The 15,601-nt window shown below is 44.8% G+C and overlaps 1 protein-coding gene across 1 annotated transcript in view; it reads right to left on the minus strand.

The window, feature by feature from the left end:
* LOC137368615 (mucin-5B-like) overlaps window positions 1-15,601 on the minus strand; it is a 116,154-nt gene that overhangs the window by 74,104 nt on the left and 26,449 nt on the right. The window contains exons 4-5 of the mRNA XM_068028758.1: window positions 13,128-13,235; window positions 5,458-5,580 (exon numbers count right to left, since the gene is read on the minus strand). Coding sequence (XP_067884859.1) covers window positions 5,458-5,580; window positions 13,128-13,235 — 231 coding nt within the window. The remainder of the gene's footprint in view (window positions 1-5,457; window positions 5,581-13,127; window positions 13,236-15,601) is intronic.

A 15,601-nucleotide genomic window follows, 5' to 3' on the forward strand; every position in this document is an offset into this window, starting at 1 on the left:
GCTCTCCTGCACTCTTCTTTGAACCAGCGTTGGTCTCCCAGCTTGATGGTAATGGTAGAGTGGGGGATACGCCGGGCCATGTGGTTACAGATTGTGGCTGAATATAATTCTGCTGCGTCTGATGGCCCACAGCACCTAGCAACTCAAAACTGGGCATCCATGAGGTGCTGTGGGCCATCAGTCGCAGCAGAATTATATTCAGCCACAATCTGTAACCACATGGCCCGGCGTATCCCCCACTCTACCATTACCATCAAGCTGGGCCATTTCAGAGGGCATGTAAGAGTCACCCACATTGCTGTAGGTCTGGAGTCACATGTAGGCCAGACGAGGTAAAGACAGCAGATTTCCTTCTCTAAAGGGGATTAGTGAACCAGATGGGTTTTTAATAACAATCGACAAAGGTTTCATGTCTTTGACTAGCTTTTTAAATTCCAGATTTATTAATTGCATTCAAATTTCACTATCTGCTGTGGGGGGATTCAAACCCATGTCTCCAGAGCATTCGTGTCAGTATCTGGATTACTAGTCCAGTGACATTACCACTGCGTCATCACCTTTCCAATTCTACATCTTGACCTTTAGAACTAAGGTCATCTCTCACTACAGTATTCATGCCCTCTTTAATTAACAGAGCTACTCGACCACCTTTCCCAGCTTCTTGTCCTTGAATGTCACGTACCCTTGGATATTCAAGTCTCAGTTTTAGAAAAATAGAAACATAGAAAATAGGAGCAGGAGTAGGCCATTCGGCCCTTCGAGCCTGCTCCGCCATTCATTATGATCATGGCTGATCATCCAACTCAGTAGCCTGTTCCCGCTTTCTCCCCATACCCTTTGATCCCTTTAGACCCAAGAGCTATATCTAACTCCTTCTTGAAAACATACAATGTTTTGGCCTCAACTACTTTCTGTGGTAGCGAATTCCACAGGCTCACCACTCTCTGGGTGAAGTAATTTCTCCTCATCTCAGTCCTGAAAGGTTTACCTCGTATCCTTAGACTATGACCCCTGGTTCTGGACTCCCCCACCATCGGGAACATCCTTCCTGCATCTACCCTGTCAAGTCCTGTTAGAATTTTATAGGTTTCTATGAGATCCCCCTCACTCTTCTGAACTCCAGCGAATATAATCCTAACCGACTCAATCTCTCCTCATACGTCAGTCCCGCCATCCCAGGAATCAGTCTGGTAAACCTTCGCTGCACTGCCTCTATAGCAAGAACATCCTTCCTCAGATAAGGAGACCAAAACTGCACATAATATTCCAGGTGTGGCCTCACCAAGGCCCCGTATAATTGCAGCAAGACATCCCTGCTCCTGTACTCGAATCCTCTCGCTATGAAGGCCAACATGCCATTTGCCTTTTTACCGCCTATTGCACCTGCATGCTTACCTTCAGCGACTGGTGTATGAGAACACCCAGATCTCGCTGCATATTCCCCTCTCTCAGTTTATAGTCATTCAGATAATAATCTGCCTTTTGATTTCCTTGTCGCCACATCTCTGGAATGGCTAACAGGTCATTCATATGAATTTTTATTTGAGCTGACAATTCATCTGCTTTATTGCGAATGCTGTCAGCATTCAGATATAGAGCTCTTAATTCAGTTTTTTTTTACTGTTTTGTAAACTCTGGCCCCATCTGCTGGCACACTCTTAAGTTTGCAACTACTGTCCCTTCCTGCCATACTCTGATCATCATTACGTTTATTGCAGCTTTGATATCTCTTGGCATTTCTTCGCGGACTAAGATTTTGGGAAGGTTGTAGTCATCGGTTGCAGGCCCGCTGGTGACTAGTCAGGCTTATCTGTGACCATCAGATTCTCCCACAGCGGGTACAAGTGAAGATGCAGTCACTGCTGGGGGCAATTGGATCTATCCTTCTCCTCCCTTTCTCTTTCATGCTGGATCTTCGCTCAGTCTCAAAGGTGTCTGTAGCCCTCCTGATGTAGCATCTCCAGGCATCACGATCTATGGCCTGTGCTTCCCACTGGCGATGGTCGATGTGTCACACAGAGAGGGACTTCTTCAGGGGGTCCTTGAAATGTTTGCATGGGGCCACTCTGTTCCTCTTACCTGTGGTCAGATCTCCATACAACACGATCTTGGGCAGGCGACCAATGTCCATCGGGGCAAGGTGACCCGCCCAACGCAGTAGGCTTTGCAGAAGGAGAGCCTTGATGCTGATGGTGATGTTGGCTTTTTCCAGGACTTCAATGTTTGAGATGTGGTCCTGCCAGTGGATCTTAAGGATGCTGCGGAGGCAGCGCTGATGGAAGCGCTCTAGAAGGCGTACATGACAGCTGTATAGGACCCATATCTCAGCGCCATAAGGGCGGTGAGGACTATGGCTTTGTACACTTTGAGTTTGGTCTGTGCTCTGAGGCTGTGGTTGCTCCACACACGTTTGTAGAGTCTGCTGAATGTACTGTTTGCTTTTGAGAGCCTCTTGTCCACTTCCTTGTTTATGGTGGCATCAAACGAGATGCGCTCCCCAAATAAGTAAATTGCTTGATGACATTCAGCTCAGTTCTCTCAATGACAATGCTTGGTGGTCGATATTCTGCTTGGGGTGCCGGCTGATGCAGGACTTCAGTTTTCTTTAAACTGATTTTTAGTCCGAAGTGTCGTGCTACCTCGGAAAAATGTGTTGTTATACATTGCAGGTCTGTCTGACTGTGGGCCAGGAGAGCACAGTCATCAGCGAAAAGAAGTTCATGGATGAGTTTGTCTTGTGTCTTTGTGTGAGCCTGAAGACGCCTGAGGTTGAAAAGGTCTCCCTCAGTCTGGAAGCGTATGTAAACTCCCTCCTTAAGGGCTTCCGTTGCCTGCTGCAGCATCATGCTGGAAAAGATGGGAATGGGGTCGGGGCCAGCACACATCCCTGCTTCACGCCATTGGAGATTTGGAAGGTACTCGAGAGGTCGCTGTTTTGCTTGACTTGTCCATACTAATTTTCATGAAACTGCTTCACCTGGGTGGGCATCCAAGTTTTTCAAGGATTTTCCAAAGTCCATCTCTGCTCACAGTGTCCAATGCCTTGGTGAGGTCTACGAAAGTGACGTACATGTCTTTGATATATTGTAATTGTCTCAGTGCAGATACCATGTCTGTGCTGCCTCTGTTTGCTCTGAAACTACACTGGCTCTCTGGGAAGTTTTCTTCTGCAATGGTAGGCACAAGCCTGTTCAGAAGTATTCTAGCCAGGATTTTCCCAGCAATAGAAAGGAGGGTGATCCCACGGTAGTTGGAGCAGTCTGATTTTTCTCCTTTGTTTTTGTACAAGGTGATGATAAAATTAGTGTATAGGGCAGGGCCACTATGCATCAAGGCTTTGGGTGGAATTCCATCGGCTCCAGGGGCTTTGTTGTTCTTCATCTGGTTGATGGCAGTCACAGTTTCCTCCAGAGTTGGGCTCTCATCCAGTTCTTCTTTGATATATTGCCTTGCCATTTCCCTTTAATTTACTCAGTCTTCCCCTACCTGATCTTTTCCCCCCTCTATTTAGTTTAAAGTCCTCTCCACTTCCCCAGTTACATGACTCGCTAGAACACTGGTCCCAGCATGGTTCAGATGAAGTCTGTCCCAAGGATACAGCCCTCACTTTCCCCAGTACTGGTGCCTGTGCCCACGAACCAGAATTCACTTCTCCCACACCAGTCTTTGAGTCACGCATTCATCTCCCTGTTCTTATTTACCAATTTACACGTGGCTCAAATAATAATCCAGAGATTATTAGCTTTGAGGTCTCGCTTTTTAACACTATGAGTAAAAATATTTCACCTCATCTCAGTTCTAAATAACTAACCTCTTGTTCTGAGACTGTAATTCCATGTTCTAGATTCCCCAGTCAGGGGAAACATTTTCTCAGCATCTACCATATCAAGTCCCTTAAGAATTTTTTATGTTTCATCTCATCACATCAAATGTGAGGTTATCCACTTTGGTAGGAGGAATAGATGTGCAGAGTATTTCTTAAATGGTAAGCGATTAGAAAGTGTAGATGTACAAAGGGACCTGGGTGTCCTTGTTAATAAGTCACTGAAAGCTAACATGCAGGTGAGCCAGCAATTAAGAAGGCTAATGGTATGTTAGCCTTTGTCGCAAGAGGATTTGAGTACAGGAGTAGTGAAGTCTTGCTTCAATTGTATAGAACCTTGGTTAGACCGCACCTGGAGTACTGTGTGCAGTTTTGGTCCCCTTACCTTATGAAGGATATTGTTGCCATAGAGGGAGTGCAATGAAGGTTCAGCAGACTTGCTCCTCGGATGGCAGGACTATCCTACGAAGAGAGTTTGGGGAAATTGGGCCTGTATTCTCTAGAGTTTCGAAGAATGAGAGGTGATCGCGTTGAAACCTACAAAATACTCAAAGGGATAGACAGGGTAGATGCAGCTCAGATGTTTCCCCTGGTTGGGGAGTCTAGAACCAGGGACATAATTTCAAAATAAGGGGGAAGCCACTTAGGACAGAGACGGAGAAATGTCTTTACTCAGAGGTTTGTGAATCTTTGGAATTCTCTACCCCAGAGGGCTGTGGAAGCTCAGTCATTGAGTCATATTTAAAGCAGAAATTGACAGATTTCTAAATACCAATGACATAAAGTGATATGAGGATGGTGTGAGAAAAAGGCATTGAAGTGGATGATCAGCCATGTTCATATTGCATGGCGGGGCAGGCTCGATGGGCTGAATGGCCTACTCCTGCTCCTATGTTCCTATCTCATTCTTCTGAAGTCCAACTACTCAATCCCTCTTCATAGGACAATCCTCTCATTCCAGGAACCAGTCTAGTGGATCTTTGTTGCACTCGCTCAAGGGCAAGTATGTCCTTCTCTAGCTAAGGAGCCAAAATTGATACAAAGGAGATCAAAACTGACACAACACTACAGGTGTCGCCTCACCAAAGCCCTATACAACTGTAGTAAGATTTCATTACTCTGATAGTTCCCTGTTTTCTCTCTTCCTCCTTTCTTAAATAGCGGGCTAATGTTTGCTATCTTCCAATCCTTGGGAACTGTTCTAGAGTTAAGAAATTCTCTAAGATCAAAACCAATCCATCCTCTATTTCTACATACCCTCTTTTAAATTCCGAAGCTGCAGGTCGTCAGGTCCCAGGGATTCGTCATCACTTAGTCACATTAATTTCTCCTGTACTATTTTTTTACTTTTAATGATTTCTTTAAAATCGGAAGCAGCAGGTGCAGGTTAATTTCGCCTCATGATCCCCAAACCTGTTTTAGGTCTTTATCAAGCTTTGTGGCCACTGTGTTAGTACATTCAGCTCCTGCTAGGTTAGTACAGGCAGCCTTGATATCTAAGTTACAATGGACTCTGTGATATCAGAATTAATCTAATGTTGCCAGTGATGCACATCCCTCTGCTGAATATTTCTAATCTCCTCACCTTCTTCCAATGATAAAATGGAGTTAAAAAGAATATCTTCCTTTCTTACCTCTAAGCATGCTGCTTCATCCATTTCTGGGCACAGTACTGTTTTCACCTCAGTGACGAGTTGCCCATCAACTTCCTGACAGCGAACATGGGTGCAGTTATCGACTGGATGTGTCTGATTGAGCTGAATTAACAACAAAGAGCGTCCAGTTTAGTTGAATCCTGAACTTTAACTTATTTTTAGCCAAACATTTTCACTTATCAATGAGGGACGAAAGCGCATAGGAATACAATATTTCACTATTTCAAGCGCCATCGTCTAGTTCAGGATAGCATGGATTAGGGCGCAGAATGTACTCTGGGTGGGGGACTTCAATGTCCATCACCAAGAGTGGCTCGGTAGCACCACTACTGACCGAGCTGGCCGAGTCCTAAAGGACACAGCTGCTAGACTGGGTCTGCGGCAGGTGGTGAGGGAACCAACAAGAGGGAAAAACATACTTGACCTCGGGATGTATCTGTCCATGACTGTCCACGAGTCCTGCCTTCACATTGAGGATACCGTCCATCGTGTTGTGTGGCACTACCACCATGCAAAATGGGATAGATTTCAAACAGATCTAGCATTGCAAAACTGGGCATCCATGAGGTACTGTGGGCCATCAGCAGCAGCAGAATTGTACTCAACCACAATCTATAACCTCATGGCCCGGCATATCCCCCACTCTACCATTACCATCAGGCCAGGAGACAAACCCTGGTTCAATGAAGAGTGCAGGAGGGCATGCCAGGAGCAGCACTCAAAATGAGGTGTCAACCTGGTGAAGCTACAACAGGGGACTACTTGCCTGCCAAACTGTGTAAGCAGCATGCAATAGACAGAGCTAAGCGATCCCATAACCAACGGATCAGATCTAAGCTCTGCAGTCCTGCCACATCCAGCTGTGACTGGTGGTGGACAATTGAACAACTAACTGGAGGAGGTGGCTCCACAAATATCTCCATCCTCAATGATGGGGGAGCCCAGTACATCAGTGTGAAAGATAAGGATGAAGCATTTGCAACAATCATCAGCCAGAAGTGCTGAGTTGATGATCCATCTTGGCCTCCTCCTGAAGTCCCCATCATCACAGATGCCAGACTTCAGCCAATTCGATTCACTCCGCATGATATCAAGAAACACCTGAAGGCACTGGATACTGCAAAGTCTATGGGCCCTGACAATATTCCGGCAATAGTACTGAAGACCTGTGCTCCAGAACTTGCTGCACCCCTAACCAAGCTGTTCCAGTACAGCTACAACACTGGCATCTACCCGGCAATGTGGAAAATTGCCCAGGTATGTCCTGTACACAAAAAGTCAGCGGCAGCGAGAGCAGGAACAGGCGAGAGGAGCCGGGAGATTAAATCTGTGGTTGGGAAAATATTGGAAAAAATTCTGAGGGACAGGATTAATCTCCACTTGGAGAGGCAGGGAATAATCAGGGATAGTCAGCACGGCTTTGTCGGGGGAGATCGTGTCTAACTAACTTGATTGAATATTTCGAGGAGGTGATTAGATGTGTAGATGAGGGTAAAGCAGTTGATGTAGTCTACATGGACTTCAGTAAGACTTTTGCGATGGTCCCGCATGGGAGATTGGTTAAGAAGGTAAGAGCCCATGGGATCCAGGGCAATTTGGCAAAGTGGATCCAAAATTGGCTCAGTGGCAGGAAACAGAGGATGATGGTCGAGGGTTGTTTTTGCGAGTGGAAGCCTGTGACCAGTGGTGTACCACAGGGATCGGTGCTGGGACCCTTGCTGTTTGTAGTGTACATTAATGATTTAGACGTGAATATTGGAGGTATGATCCGTAAGTTCGCAGATGACACGAAAATTGGTGGTGCCGTAAATAGTGAGGAGGAAAGCCTTTGATTTCAGGACGATATAGATGGGCTGGTAAGATGGGCGGAGCTGTGGCAAATGGAATTTAAACCTGAGAAGTGTGAGGTGATGCATTTTGGGAGGACTAACAAGGCAAGAGAATATACAATGGATGGTAGGACCCTAGGAAGTACAGAAGGCCAGAGGGATCTTGGTGTACTTGTCCATAGATCAATGAAGGCAGCAGCACAGGTAGATAAGGTGGTTAGGAAGGCATATGGGATACTTGCCTTTATTAGCCGAGGCATAGAATATAAGAGCAGGGAGGTTATGATGGAGCTGTATAAAACGCTAGTTTAGACCACAGCTGGAGTACTGTATACAGTTCTGGTCGCCACTATTGGAAGGATGTGATTGCACTGGAGAGGGTGCAGAGGAGAGTCACCAGGATGTTGCCTGGGCTGGAGCATTTCAGCTATGAAGAGAGACTGAAAAGGCGAGGGTTGTTTTCCTTAGAATAGAGAAGGCTGAAGGGGAACATGATTGAGGTATACAAAATTATGAGGGGCATAGATAGGTTAGATAGGAAGAGACTTTTTCCCTTAGTGGAGGGGTCAATAACCAGGGGGCATAGATTTAAGGTAAGGGGCAGGAGGTTTAGAGGGGATTTGAGGAAAACTTTTTTCACCCAGAGGGTGGTTGGAATCTGGAATACACTGCCTGAAGGGGTGGTAGAGGCAGGAACCCTCACAACATTTAAGAAGTATTTAGATGAGCACTTGAAACACCATAGCATTCAAGGCTACGGGCCAAGTGCTGGGAAATGGGACCAGAATAGTCAGGTGCTTGATGGCCGGCACAGACACGATGGGCCGAAGGGCCTGTTTCTGTGTTGTATAGCTCTATGACTCTATGACTCTCTCGGAGCCGAAGCCAGAGACCAGAATCAGCAGCGAGAGAGGCGGTGGTGAGAGCAGGAACAGGCGAGAGGAGCTGGAGGATAAAAGGAGCCGAGGCCCGAGACCAGAAACAGGAGTGAGAGATGTGGCGGTGAGAGACGCTCTGTTCTGTTCTGTGGACCTGCTTGACCAGCAAAAATCGAAGTGTGCGTCACAGGAGAGCTGGTAAGTGATTGGTGGGTGTTTCTTTCTTCCGAATCTCTTGTTTTTTTTGTAGTTTTGCCCAAGTGATTTAAATCAGATGATGTGATTACAGGATAAGAGTACACTTAAATAGTTTTTTTTTGAAATACAGGGATCTAAATTAATAAATTAAATAGAATAGAGATGGCTGGGCAGGCGATGTGTTGCAGCTGTAGTATGTGGGAGCCGGTGGACGCCGGTGCAATCCACGGTGACCACACCTGCAGCAAGTGTTGGCTGCTCGAGGAACTCCTGCTCAGAGTTGATGAGTTGGAGTCTGAGATGTGGACACCGCGACACATCAGGGAGGGGGTGAGTTACCTGGACACTGTGTTTCAGGAGACAGTCACACCCCTTAGATTAACTACCTTGAATTCGGCCAGTGGTCAGGGATAGGAGGGTGTGACTGCGAGTGAGGCAGGTATGGGAATCCAGAATTTAGCTTTGGAGGAGCCTCAGCCAGTGCCCTTATCCAACAGGTACGAAGTTCTTGCTCCCAGTGTGGATGAGGGCACAGACTGTAGGGAAGATGAGTGAACTAACCACAGCATCGTGGTTCAGAGTGCCATTCAAGTGGGGGGAGGAAAGAGAAATGTAGTTGGAATAGGGGATAGCATAGTTCAGGGAATAGATACTGCTCTCTGCAGCAAAGATAGAGAGTCCCGAAGGCTGTGTTGCCTACCTGGTGCCAAGGTTAAGGACATTTCTTCTGAGCTGGAGAGGAACTTGGAGTGGGAGGGGAAGGATCTAGTTGCCGTGGTCCACGTAGGTACCAATGACATAGGTAGGACTAGGAAAGAGGTTCTGCTGAGGGACTCTGAGCAGCTCGGGGCCAAATTAAAAAGCAGAACCACAAAGGTAATGATCTCTGGATTACTACCTGAGTCACATACAAATTGGCATAGGGTAAATAAGATTAGAGAAATAAATGTGTGCTCAAAGATTGGTGTGGGAGAAATGGGTTCCAATTCATGGGACACTGGCACCAGTACTGGAGAAAGAGAGAGCTGTTCCGTTGGGATGGGTTTCACTTGAACCATGCTGGGACCAGTGTCCTGGCGAATCGTATAGCTAAGGTTGTAGATAAGGATTAAAATAAATAGTGGAGGGGAGGGTTCAATTGAAAGGGAGTTTAAAAAGTCGAAAAGTAACGAGAGAGCAGAGGTGCAGGATAGTGAAGGAGCATACATTAATCAGAGAGTGACAGGAAGGAACAGAGAATACAAGCACAGGAGTACAGCAGAAATTAGAACCAGAGTAGGTAAAAATGGTAAAAAGTCAAAGCTTAAGGCTCTTTATCTGAATGCACGTAGCATTTGTAACAAGATAGATGAGCTGACGGCACAGACAGAAATAAATGAATATGATTTGATAGCTTTCACTAAGACATGGTTGCAGGAAGACCAGGACTGGAATCTTAATGTTCAAGGATATTCGACATTCCGGAAAAATAGGCAGAAAGGAAAAGGAGGTGGGGTAGCTTTGTTATTAAAGGAAGGGATCACTGCAGTTGTGAGTAATGATCTAGGTGTAATAGATCGTGATGTAGAATCAGTTTGGGTGGAAATAAGGAATAGCAAGGGAAAGAAATCACGAGTGTGTGTGGTCTTTAGGCCCCCGCAGATAGCCTCTCTGTAAGAGAAGATATTAATCAGGAAATAATGGAGGCGTGTAAGAAGGGCACTGCAATTATCATGGGTGATTTTAATCTGCATATCGACTGGACAAATTAAATTGGCAAGGGTAGCATGGAAGACGAATTTGTAGAGTGCCTCAGGGATTGTTACTTAGAGCAATACGTTGCAGAACCTACCAGGGAACAGGCTATTTTAGATTTGGTATTGTGTAATGAGGTAGAATTAATAACCTGGCCTATTATCGCCCATCAGTCTACTCTCAATCATCAGTAAAGTGATGGAAGGTGTCATCAACAGTGCCATCAAGCAGCACTTGCTTAGCAATAACCTGCTCAGTGATGCTCAGTTTGGGTTCCACCAGGGCCACTCAGCTCCTGACCTCATCACAGCCTTGGTTCAAACATGGACAAAAGATCTGAACTCAAGAGGTGAGGTGACATCACGGCAACATTTAACCGAGTATGGCATCAAGGAGCCCTAGCAAAGCTGGAGTCAATGGGAATCAGGGGGAAAAACTCTCCGCTGGTTGGAGTCATACCTAACGCAAAGGAAGATGGTTGTGGTTGTTGGAGGTCAATCATCTGAGCTCCAGGACATCACTGCAGGAGTTCCTCAGGGTAGTGTCCTAGACCAACCATCTTCAGCTGCTTCATCAATGACTTTCCTTCAATCATAAGGTCAGAAGTGGGGATGTTCGCTGATGTTTGCACAATGTTCAGCACCATTCGCGACTCGTCACATACTGAAGCAGTCCACATTGAAATGCAGCATGACCTGGACGATATCCAGGCTTGGTCTAATAAGTGGCAAGTAACATTCGCACCACACAATCTAACCATCACCCCTTGACATTCAATGGCATTAACATCGCTGAATCCCCCACTATCAACATCCTAGGGGCTACCATTGACCAGAAACTGAACTGGAGTAGCCATATAAATACCATGGCTACAAGAGCAGGTCAGAGGCTAGGAATCCTGAGGCGAGTAACTCACCTCCTGACTCCCCAAAGCCTGTCCACCATCTACAAGGCTCAAGGCAGGAGTGTGATGGAATACTCTCCACTTGCCTGGATGGGTGCAGCTCCAACAACACAAGAAGTTCGTCACCATCCAGGACAAAGCAGCACACTTGATTGGCAGCCCATCCTCAAACATTCACTCCCTTCACCACCGACGCACAGTGGCAGCAGTGTATACCATCTACAAGATGCACTGCAGCAACGCGGCAAGGTTCCTTAGACAGCACCTTCCAAACCCGCGACCTCTACCAAATAGAAGGACAAGGGCAGCAAATGCATGGGAACACCACCACCTGCAAGTTCCCCTCCAAGTCACACACCATCCTGACTTGGAACTATATCGCCGTTCCTTCACTGTCGCTGGGTCAAAATCCTGGAACTCCCTTCCTAACAGCACTGTGGGTGTACCTACCCCATATGGACTGCAGCGATTCAAGAAGGCAGCTCACCACCACCTTCTCAAGGGCAATTAGGGATGGGCAATAAATGCTGGCCTGGTCAGCATTGCCCACATTCCATGAATGAATAAAAAAAAAGACTCAGTGTAAAGTTCCCTCTGTTCTATCTCATTAAGAACGTCTTAATCATGCACAGTATAAGCTAAATGCAGGTTAAAGCTTCCTTTACTCTGCGTCAATAATCTGCTTCTGGCCCAACATTAAAAAAGCATTTCTCACTGCATCACTTTGACACGAGCAATTGTGTCACCTCTCTAGGGAAAACAGGAACTTTTTTTTATTCTTTCATGGGATGTGGGCATCGCTGTATTTATTGCCCATCCTTAATTGCCCTTGACAAATGAGTGGCTTGCTCGGCCATTTCAGAGGGCATGGTCCATCCATCCAGTTTCATTCCTTTTCTTGCACTTTAATACAACTGAGTGGCTTGCTAGGCCATTTCAGAGGGCATGTAAGAGTCACCCACATTGCTGTAGGTCTGGAGTCACATGTAGGCCAGACCAGGTAAGGACAGCAGATTTCCTTCCCTAAATGACATTAGTGAACCCGATGGGTTTTTTACAACAATTGATGATAGTTTCATGGCACCATTACTGAGACTAGTTTTCGATTCCAGATTTTTAAAAATTAACTAATTGAACTTATTAATGAATTGAATTTAAATTCCATGAGCTGCCATGGTGGGATTTGAATCCATGTCCCCAGGGCATTGGCCTGGGCCTCTGGATTACTAGTTTAGTGACATTATCACAACACCACCATCTCCTCTGTAAATTAGAGCCAATTTTAAACAGTGGCTCATGCCAACCAGAAATTGGACTGGTACTGCCATGAACATTCTTACTGGTTTAATCAGATGTTAATTATTTAAATCAGTTCAGAATTTAAGTCCTTTAAACCATTTACACCAATGCTGCTCTCTCGCATTATGACCTCCGAAACTAAGAACCCTCCTAAAAAGAGCCTAAAAAGAGCAAGGGTCAGTAGGAACACCATTATCAGCAAGCTCCCTTCCAAGTCAAACATCACCCTGAATTGGAACTATGTCACCATTCCTTCATCATCACTGGGTCAAAAGTCTGGAACTCCTTCCCTAACAGCACTGTGGGTGTAACTACACTACATGGTCTGCAGCGGTTCTAGAAGGCAGCTCACCATCACCTTCTCAAGGGCAATTAGGGATGGGCAATAACTGTTGACCTTGTCAGCAATGCCCCATCCCATGAATGAATTAAAAAAGGCTGAGCATTCCCTAACATCATATCCCCCAAACTAAGCATTCTCCAATGCCTTAACCTCACATTCTGTGCATTCACTAACACCTTATCCCCCACACACTGAGCATTCTCTTAACACCATATCCCCCACACACTGAGCATTCACTAACACCTTATCTCCTGCACACTGAGCATTCTCTTAACACCATATTCTCATACACTGCACATTCTCTAATACCAATCCTCACACACCATATCGCCACACACTGGGGTCCCTTAAAAGTCTCCACCTTATTCCACAGTTCTAGTCCCTCTTACACTGGTATCCCAGTTTGTGAACTTCTGAGATTTCAGTAGTGTTACTCATTTCAAAGCTTCAGTATAGATCCATACCTTGATCATGATGGGTTCAGTTGTAGCTGGAGAGGTGTAAGTACATGTTACTTGAACACACTCTGGACAGCATACATTTTGGTCCTGAGACTTCCTTAACTCAAAGCCCTAGGAAGGAATACAGAAGACTGGATGAAACAGTTTGAATTCATATCTGATTATCTTTTCATCTAGTGCACAATAATGGTCCAAAATTTGTGGCTGTAATGATGGCAGAATTGTCTGCACTCACGATCATTATTATGTGAAACTGATAGCAACTTCTGGCATCTGCACACGTGCAGTTAAACATCAAACACCAGAAGTTGCTGTTAATGCTACCCTGCTCCACCACAGCACTATTTCAGTCTTCACAGATGTAATCAACATGGAATCAGCGCATTTACAGGAGCTTCAATGTTTTACACTATTCTGACTGAAAAAAACCAATGCAAATATTTAGCTTTGTTAGATGAGGCATAACTAGTAAGTTATAATTACTGATGAACAACCTCTCTGACCCTGACAAAATAATTTTACAAGTTTGGAATCTCATTCTCTCAGAAGAACATTTAGAATTCTCAAGATTTTTAAAATAAAAATTAATTTTAATTGTATTGGTTATGATATTTCAGCATCTATGTTAATTCTATGTGTATGTCCAATCTTCATTTCACTTTCTGTGCAATGATTAAAATGTGAATTACAATCCCTGCTTGTTACTTCCTGCTTTGCTGTCTGACAGAATTCTTCAATCTGATTGGCTAATCAGCCTGCCTGCTGCCTGCACTATTGCTGGTCACGATAGGTGGCACCCAAATCAAAGTCATGTTTGAATAGAGGAAATCCATGATCCTGGGGGGGCTAAACCTTTGTTGGCATCTGAACAAATGAACAAAGAAAATTACAGCACTCTTCTCATATTGGTGATGAGTACTGTGCCTTCACCGATGACCACAAAGTCTGGGCATATTTGGGCATTTACTACAGAAGCGGTATGGGTACACCATATACAGTTTTAAAGAAAGGATATAACAGTCTGAAAAACTGAAATATGGATTTATCATGATAGTATCAGGAATGAGAGGTGTTAGTTGTGAGGAAACATTACAGCAGCTCGGGCTGTATTCTTTCGAAATGCAAGGACTGAACGGCGGTTTTATAGGTGTATTCAAAATAATAAAAGGAATAGAAAAGGAAAACAAGAGCAAGACTAAAGGAAACATTTTGCCCAATGTTACTGGAATGTGAAATACTTTGCCAAATGTTAATTTATGCTAAATAATTGCAAATTAAAAAAGTACAGGATATTTATTTTAAAAAGTGATTGCGAGAAAGGAGATGGAGAAGCAGGTGCAGCAATTAAATAGGTGCTGCCACACTGCTGGAAGTATGGTAGAGCAGAACTCCCTGATGCCTGTAGCTATGGATGTTGACCCCCCATCCCAAACTGTGAGGACAGGGTTCATTAGCATGTTTGAGGTGGTTTCATCAGTTTGCCCTGACAGAGGCCCAGAATGTTGGACAGGGTCCATGTTCCTCTGCTGCAGCAGAGAAGATCCAAGAAGAGGGTAACCATAGAACTGCTGTAAAACTACTACCCAAGTCACTGTAAATCTGGTAGTTGAGATACTGGATGGGCTAAAAATTGATAAAAGGGAGCTACTGGAAAGGTTTGGGATGCATCCTAGGTTGCTGAGGAAAGTAAGGGTGGAAATTGCAGAGGTACTGGCCATAATCTTCCAATCCTCATTAGATACAAGGCTGGTGCCAGAGGACTGGAGAAATGCAAACGTTACACGCTTGTTCAAAAAAGGGTGTAAGGAGAAAACCAGAAAACAAAGGCCAGTCAGTTTAACCTTGGTGGTGAGAAAGCTTTTGGAAATAATAATCCAGGATCAAATTAACATTTGATTTGCATAAAACTGGAGTAATTAAGGAAAGCCAGCAGATTTGTTAAAGGCAAATCATGTTTAACTAACTTGATAGTGTTTTTCGAGGAGTTAACAGAGACGGTTTATGAGGGTAATGCGATTGATGTGGTGGATATAGACTTCCAAAGCTGTTGATAAAGTGTAATAAGCTTGACAGCAAAGCTGAAGCCCATGGAATAAAAAGAACAGTGGCAGCATGGATTCAAAATTATCTAAAGGGCAGCAACAGAGAATATTGGTGAACGGTTGTTTATCAGACTGGAAAAAGTATAAAGTGGGGTTCCCCAGGGTTCGGTACTGGGACCATTGATTTTCGTGATATATATTAATGGTTTGGGCATTTGGACATTTCAAAATTTGCAGATGACACAAAACTTTGAAGTGTAGTGAACAGTGAGAAAGATAGTGATATACTTCAAGAGGGCATAGGCTGGCGTGGCAGATAAAATTTAACACAGGGAAGTATGAAGTGACACATTTTGCTAGGAAGAAAGAGGAAAGGCAATGTAAACTAAAAGTTACAATTCTAAAAGGGGTGCAGGAACAGAGAGACTTGGGGGT

The sequence above is a fragment of the Heterodontus francisci genome, chromosome 4 (assembly GCF_036365525.1).
Source record: "Heterodontus francisci isolate sHetFra1 chromosome 4, sHetFra1.hap1, whole genome shotgun sequence".
Lineage (NCBI taxonomy): Eukaryota > Metazoa > Chordata > Chondrichthyes > Heterodontiformes > Heterodontidae > Heterodontus > Heterodontus francisci.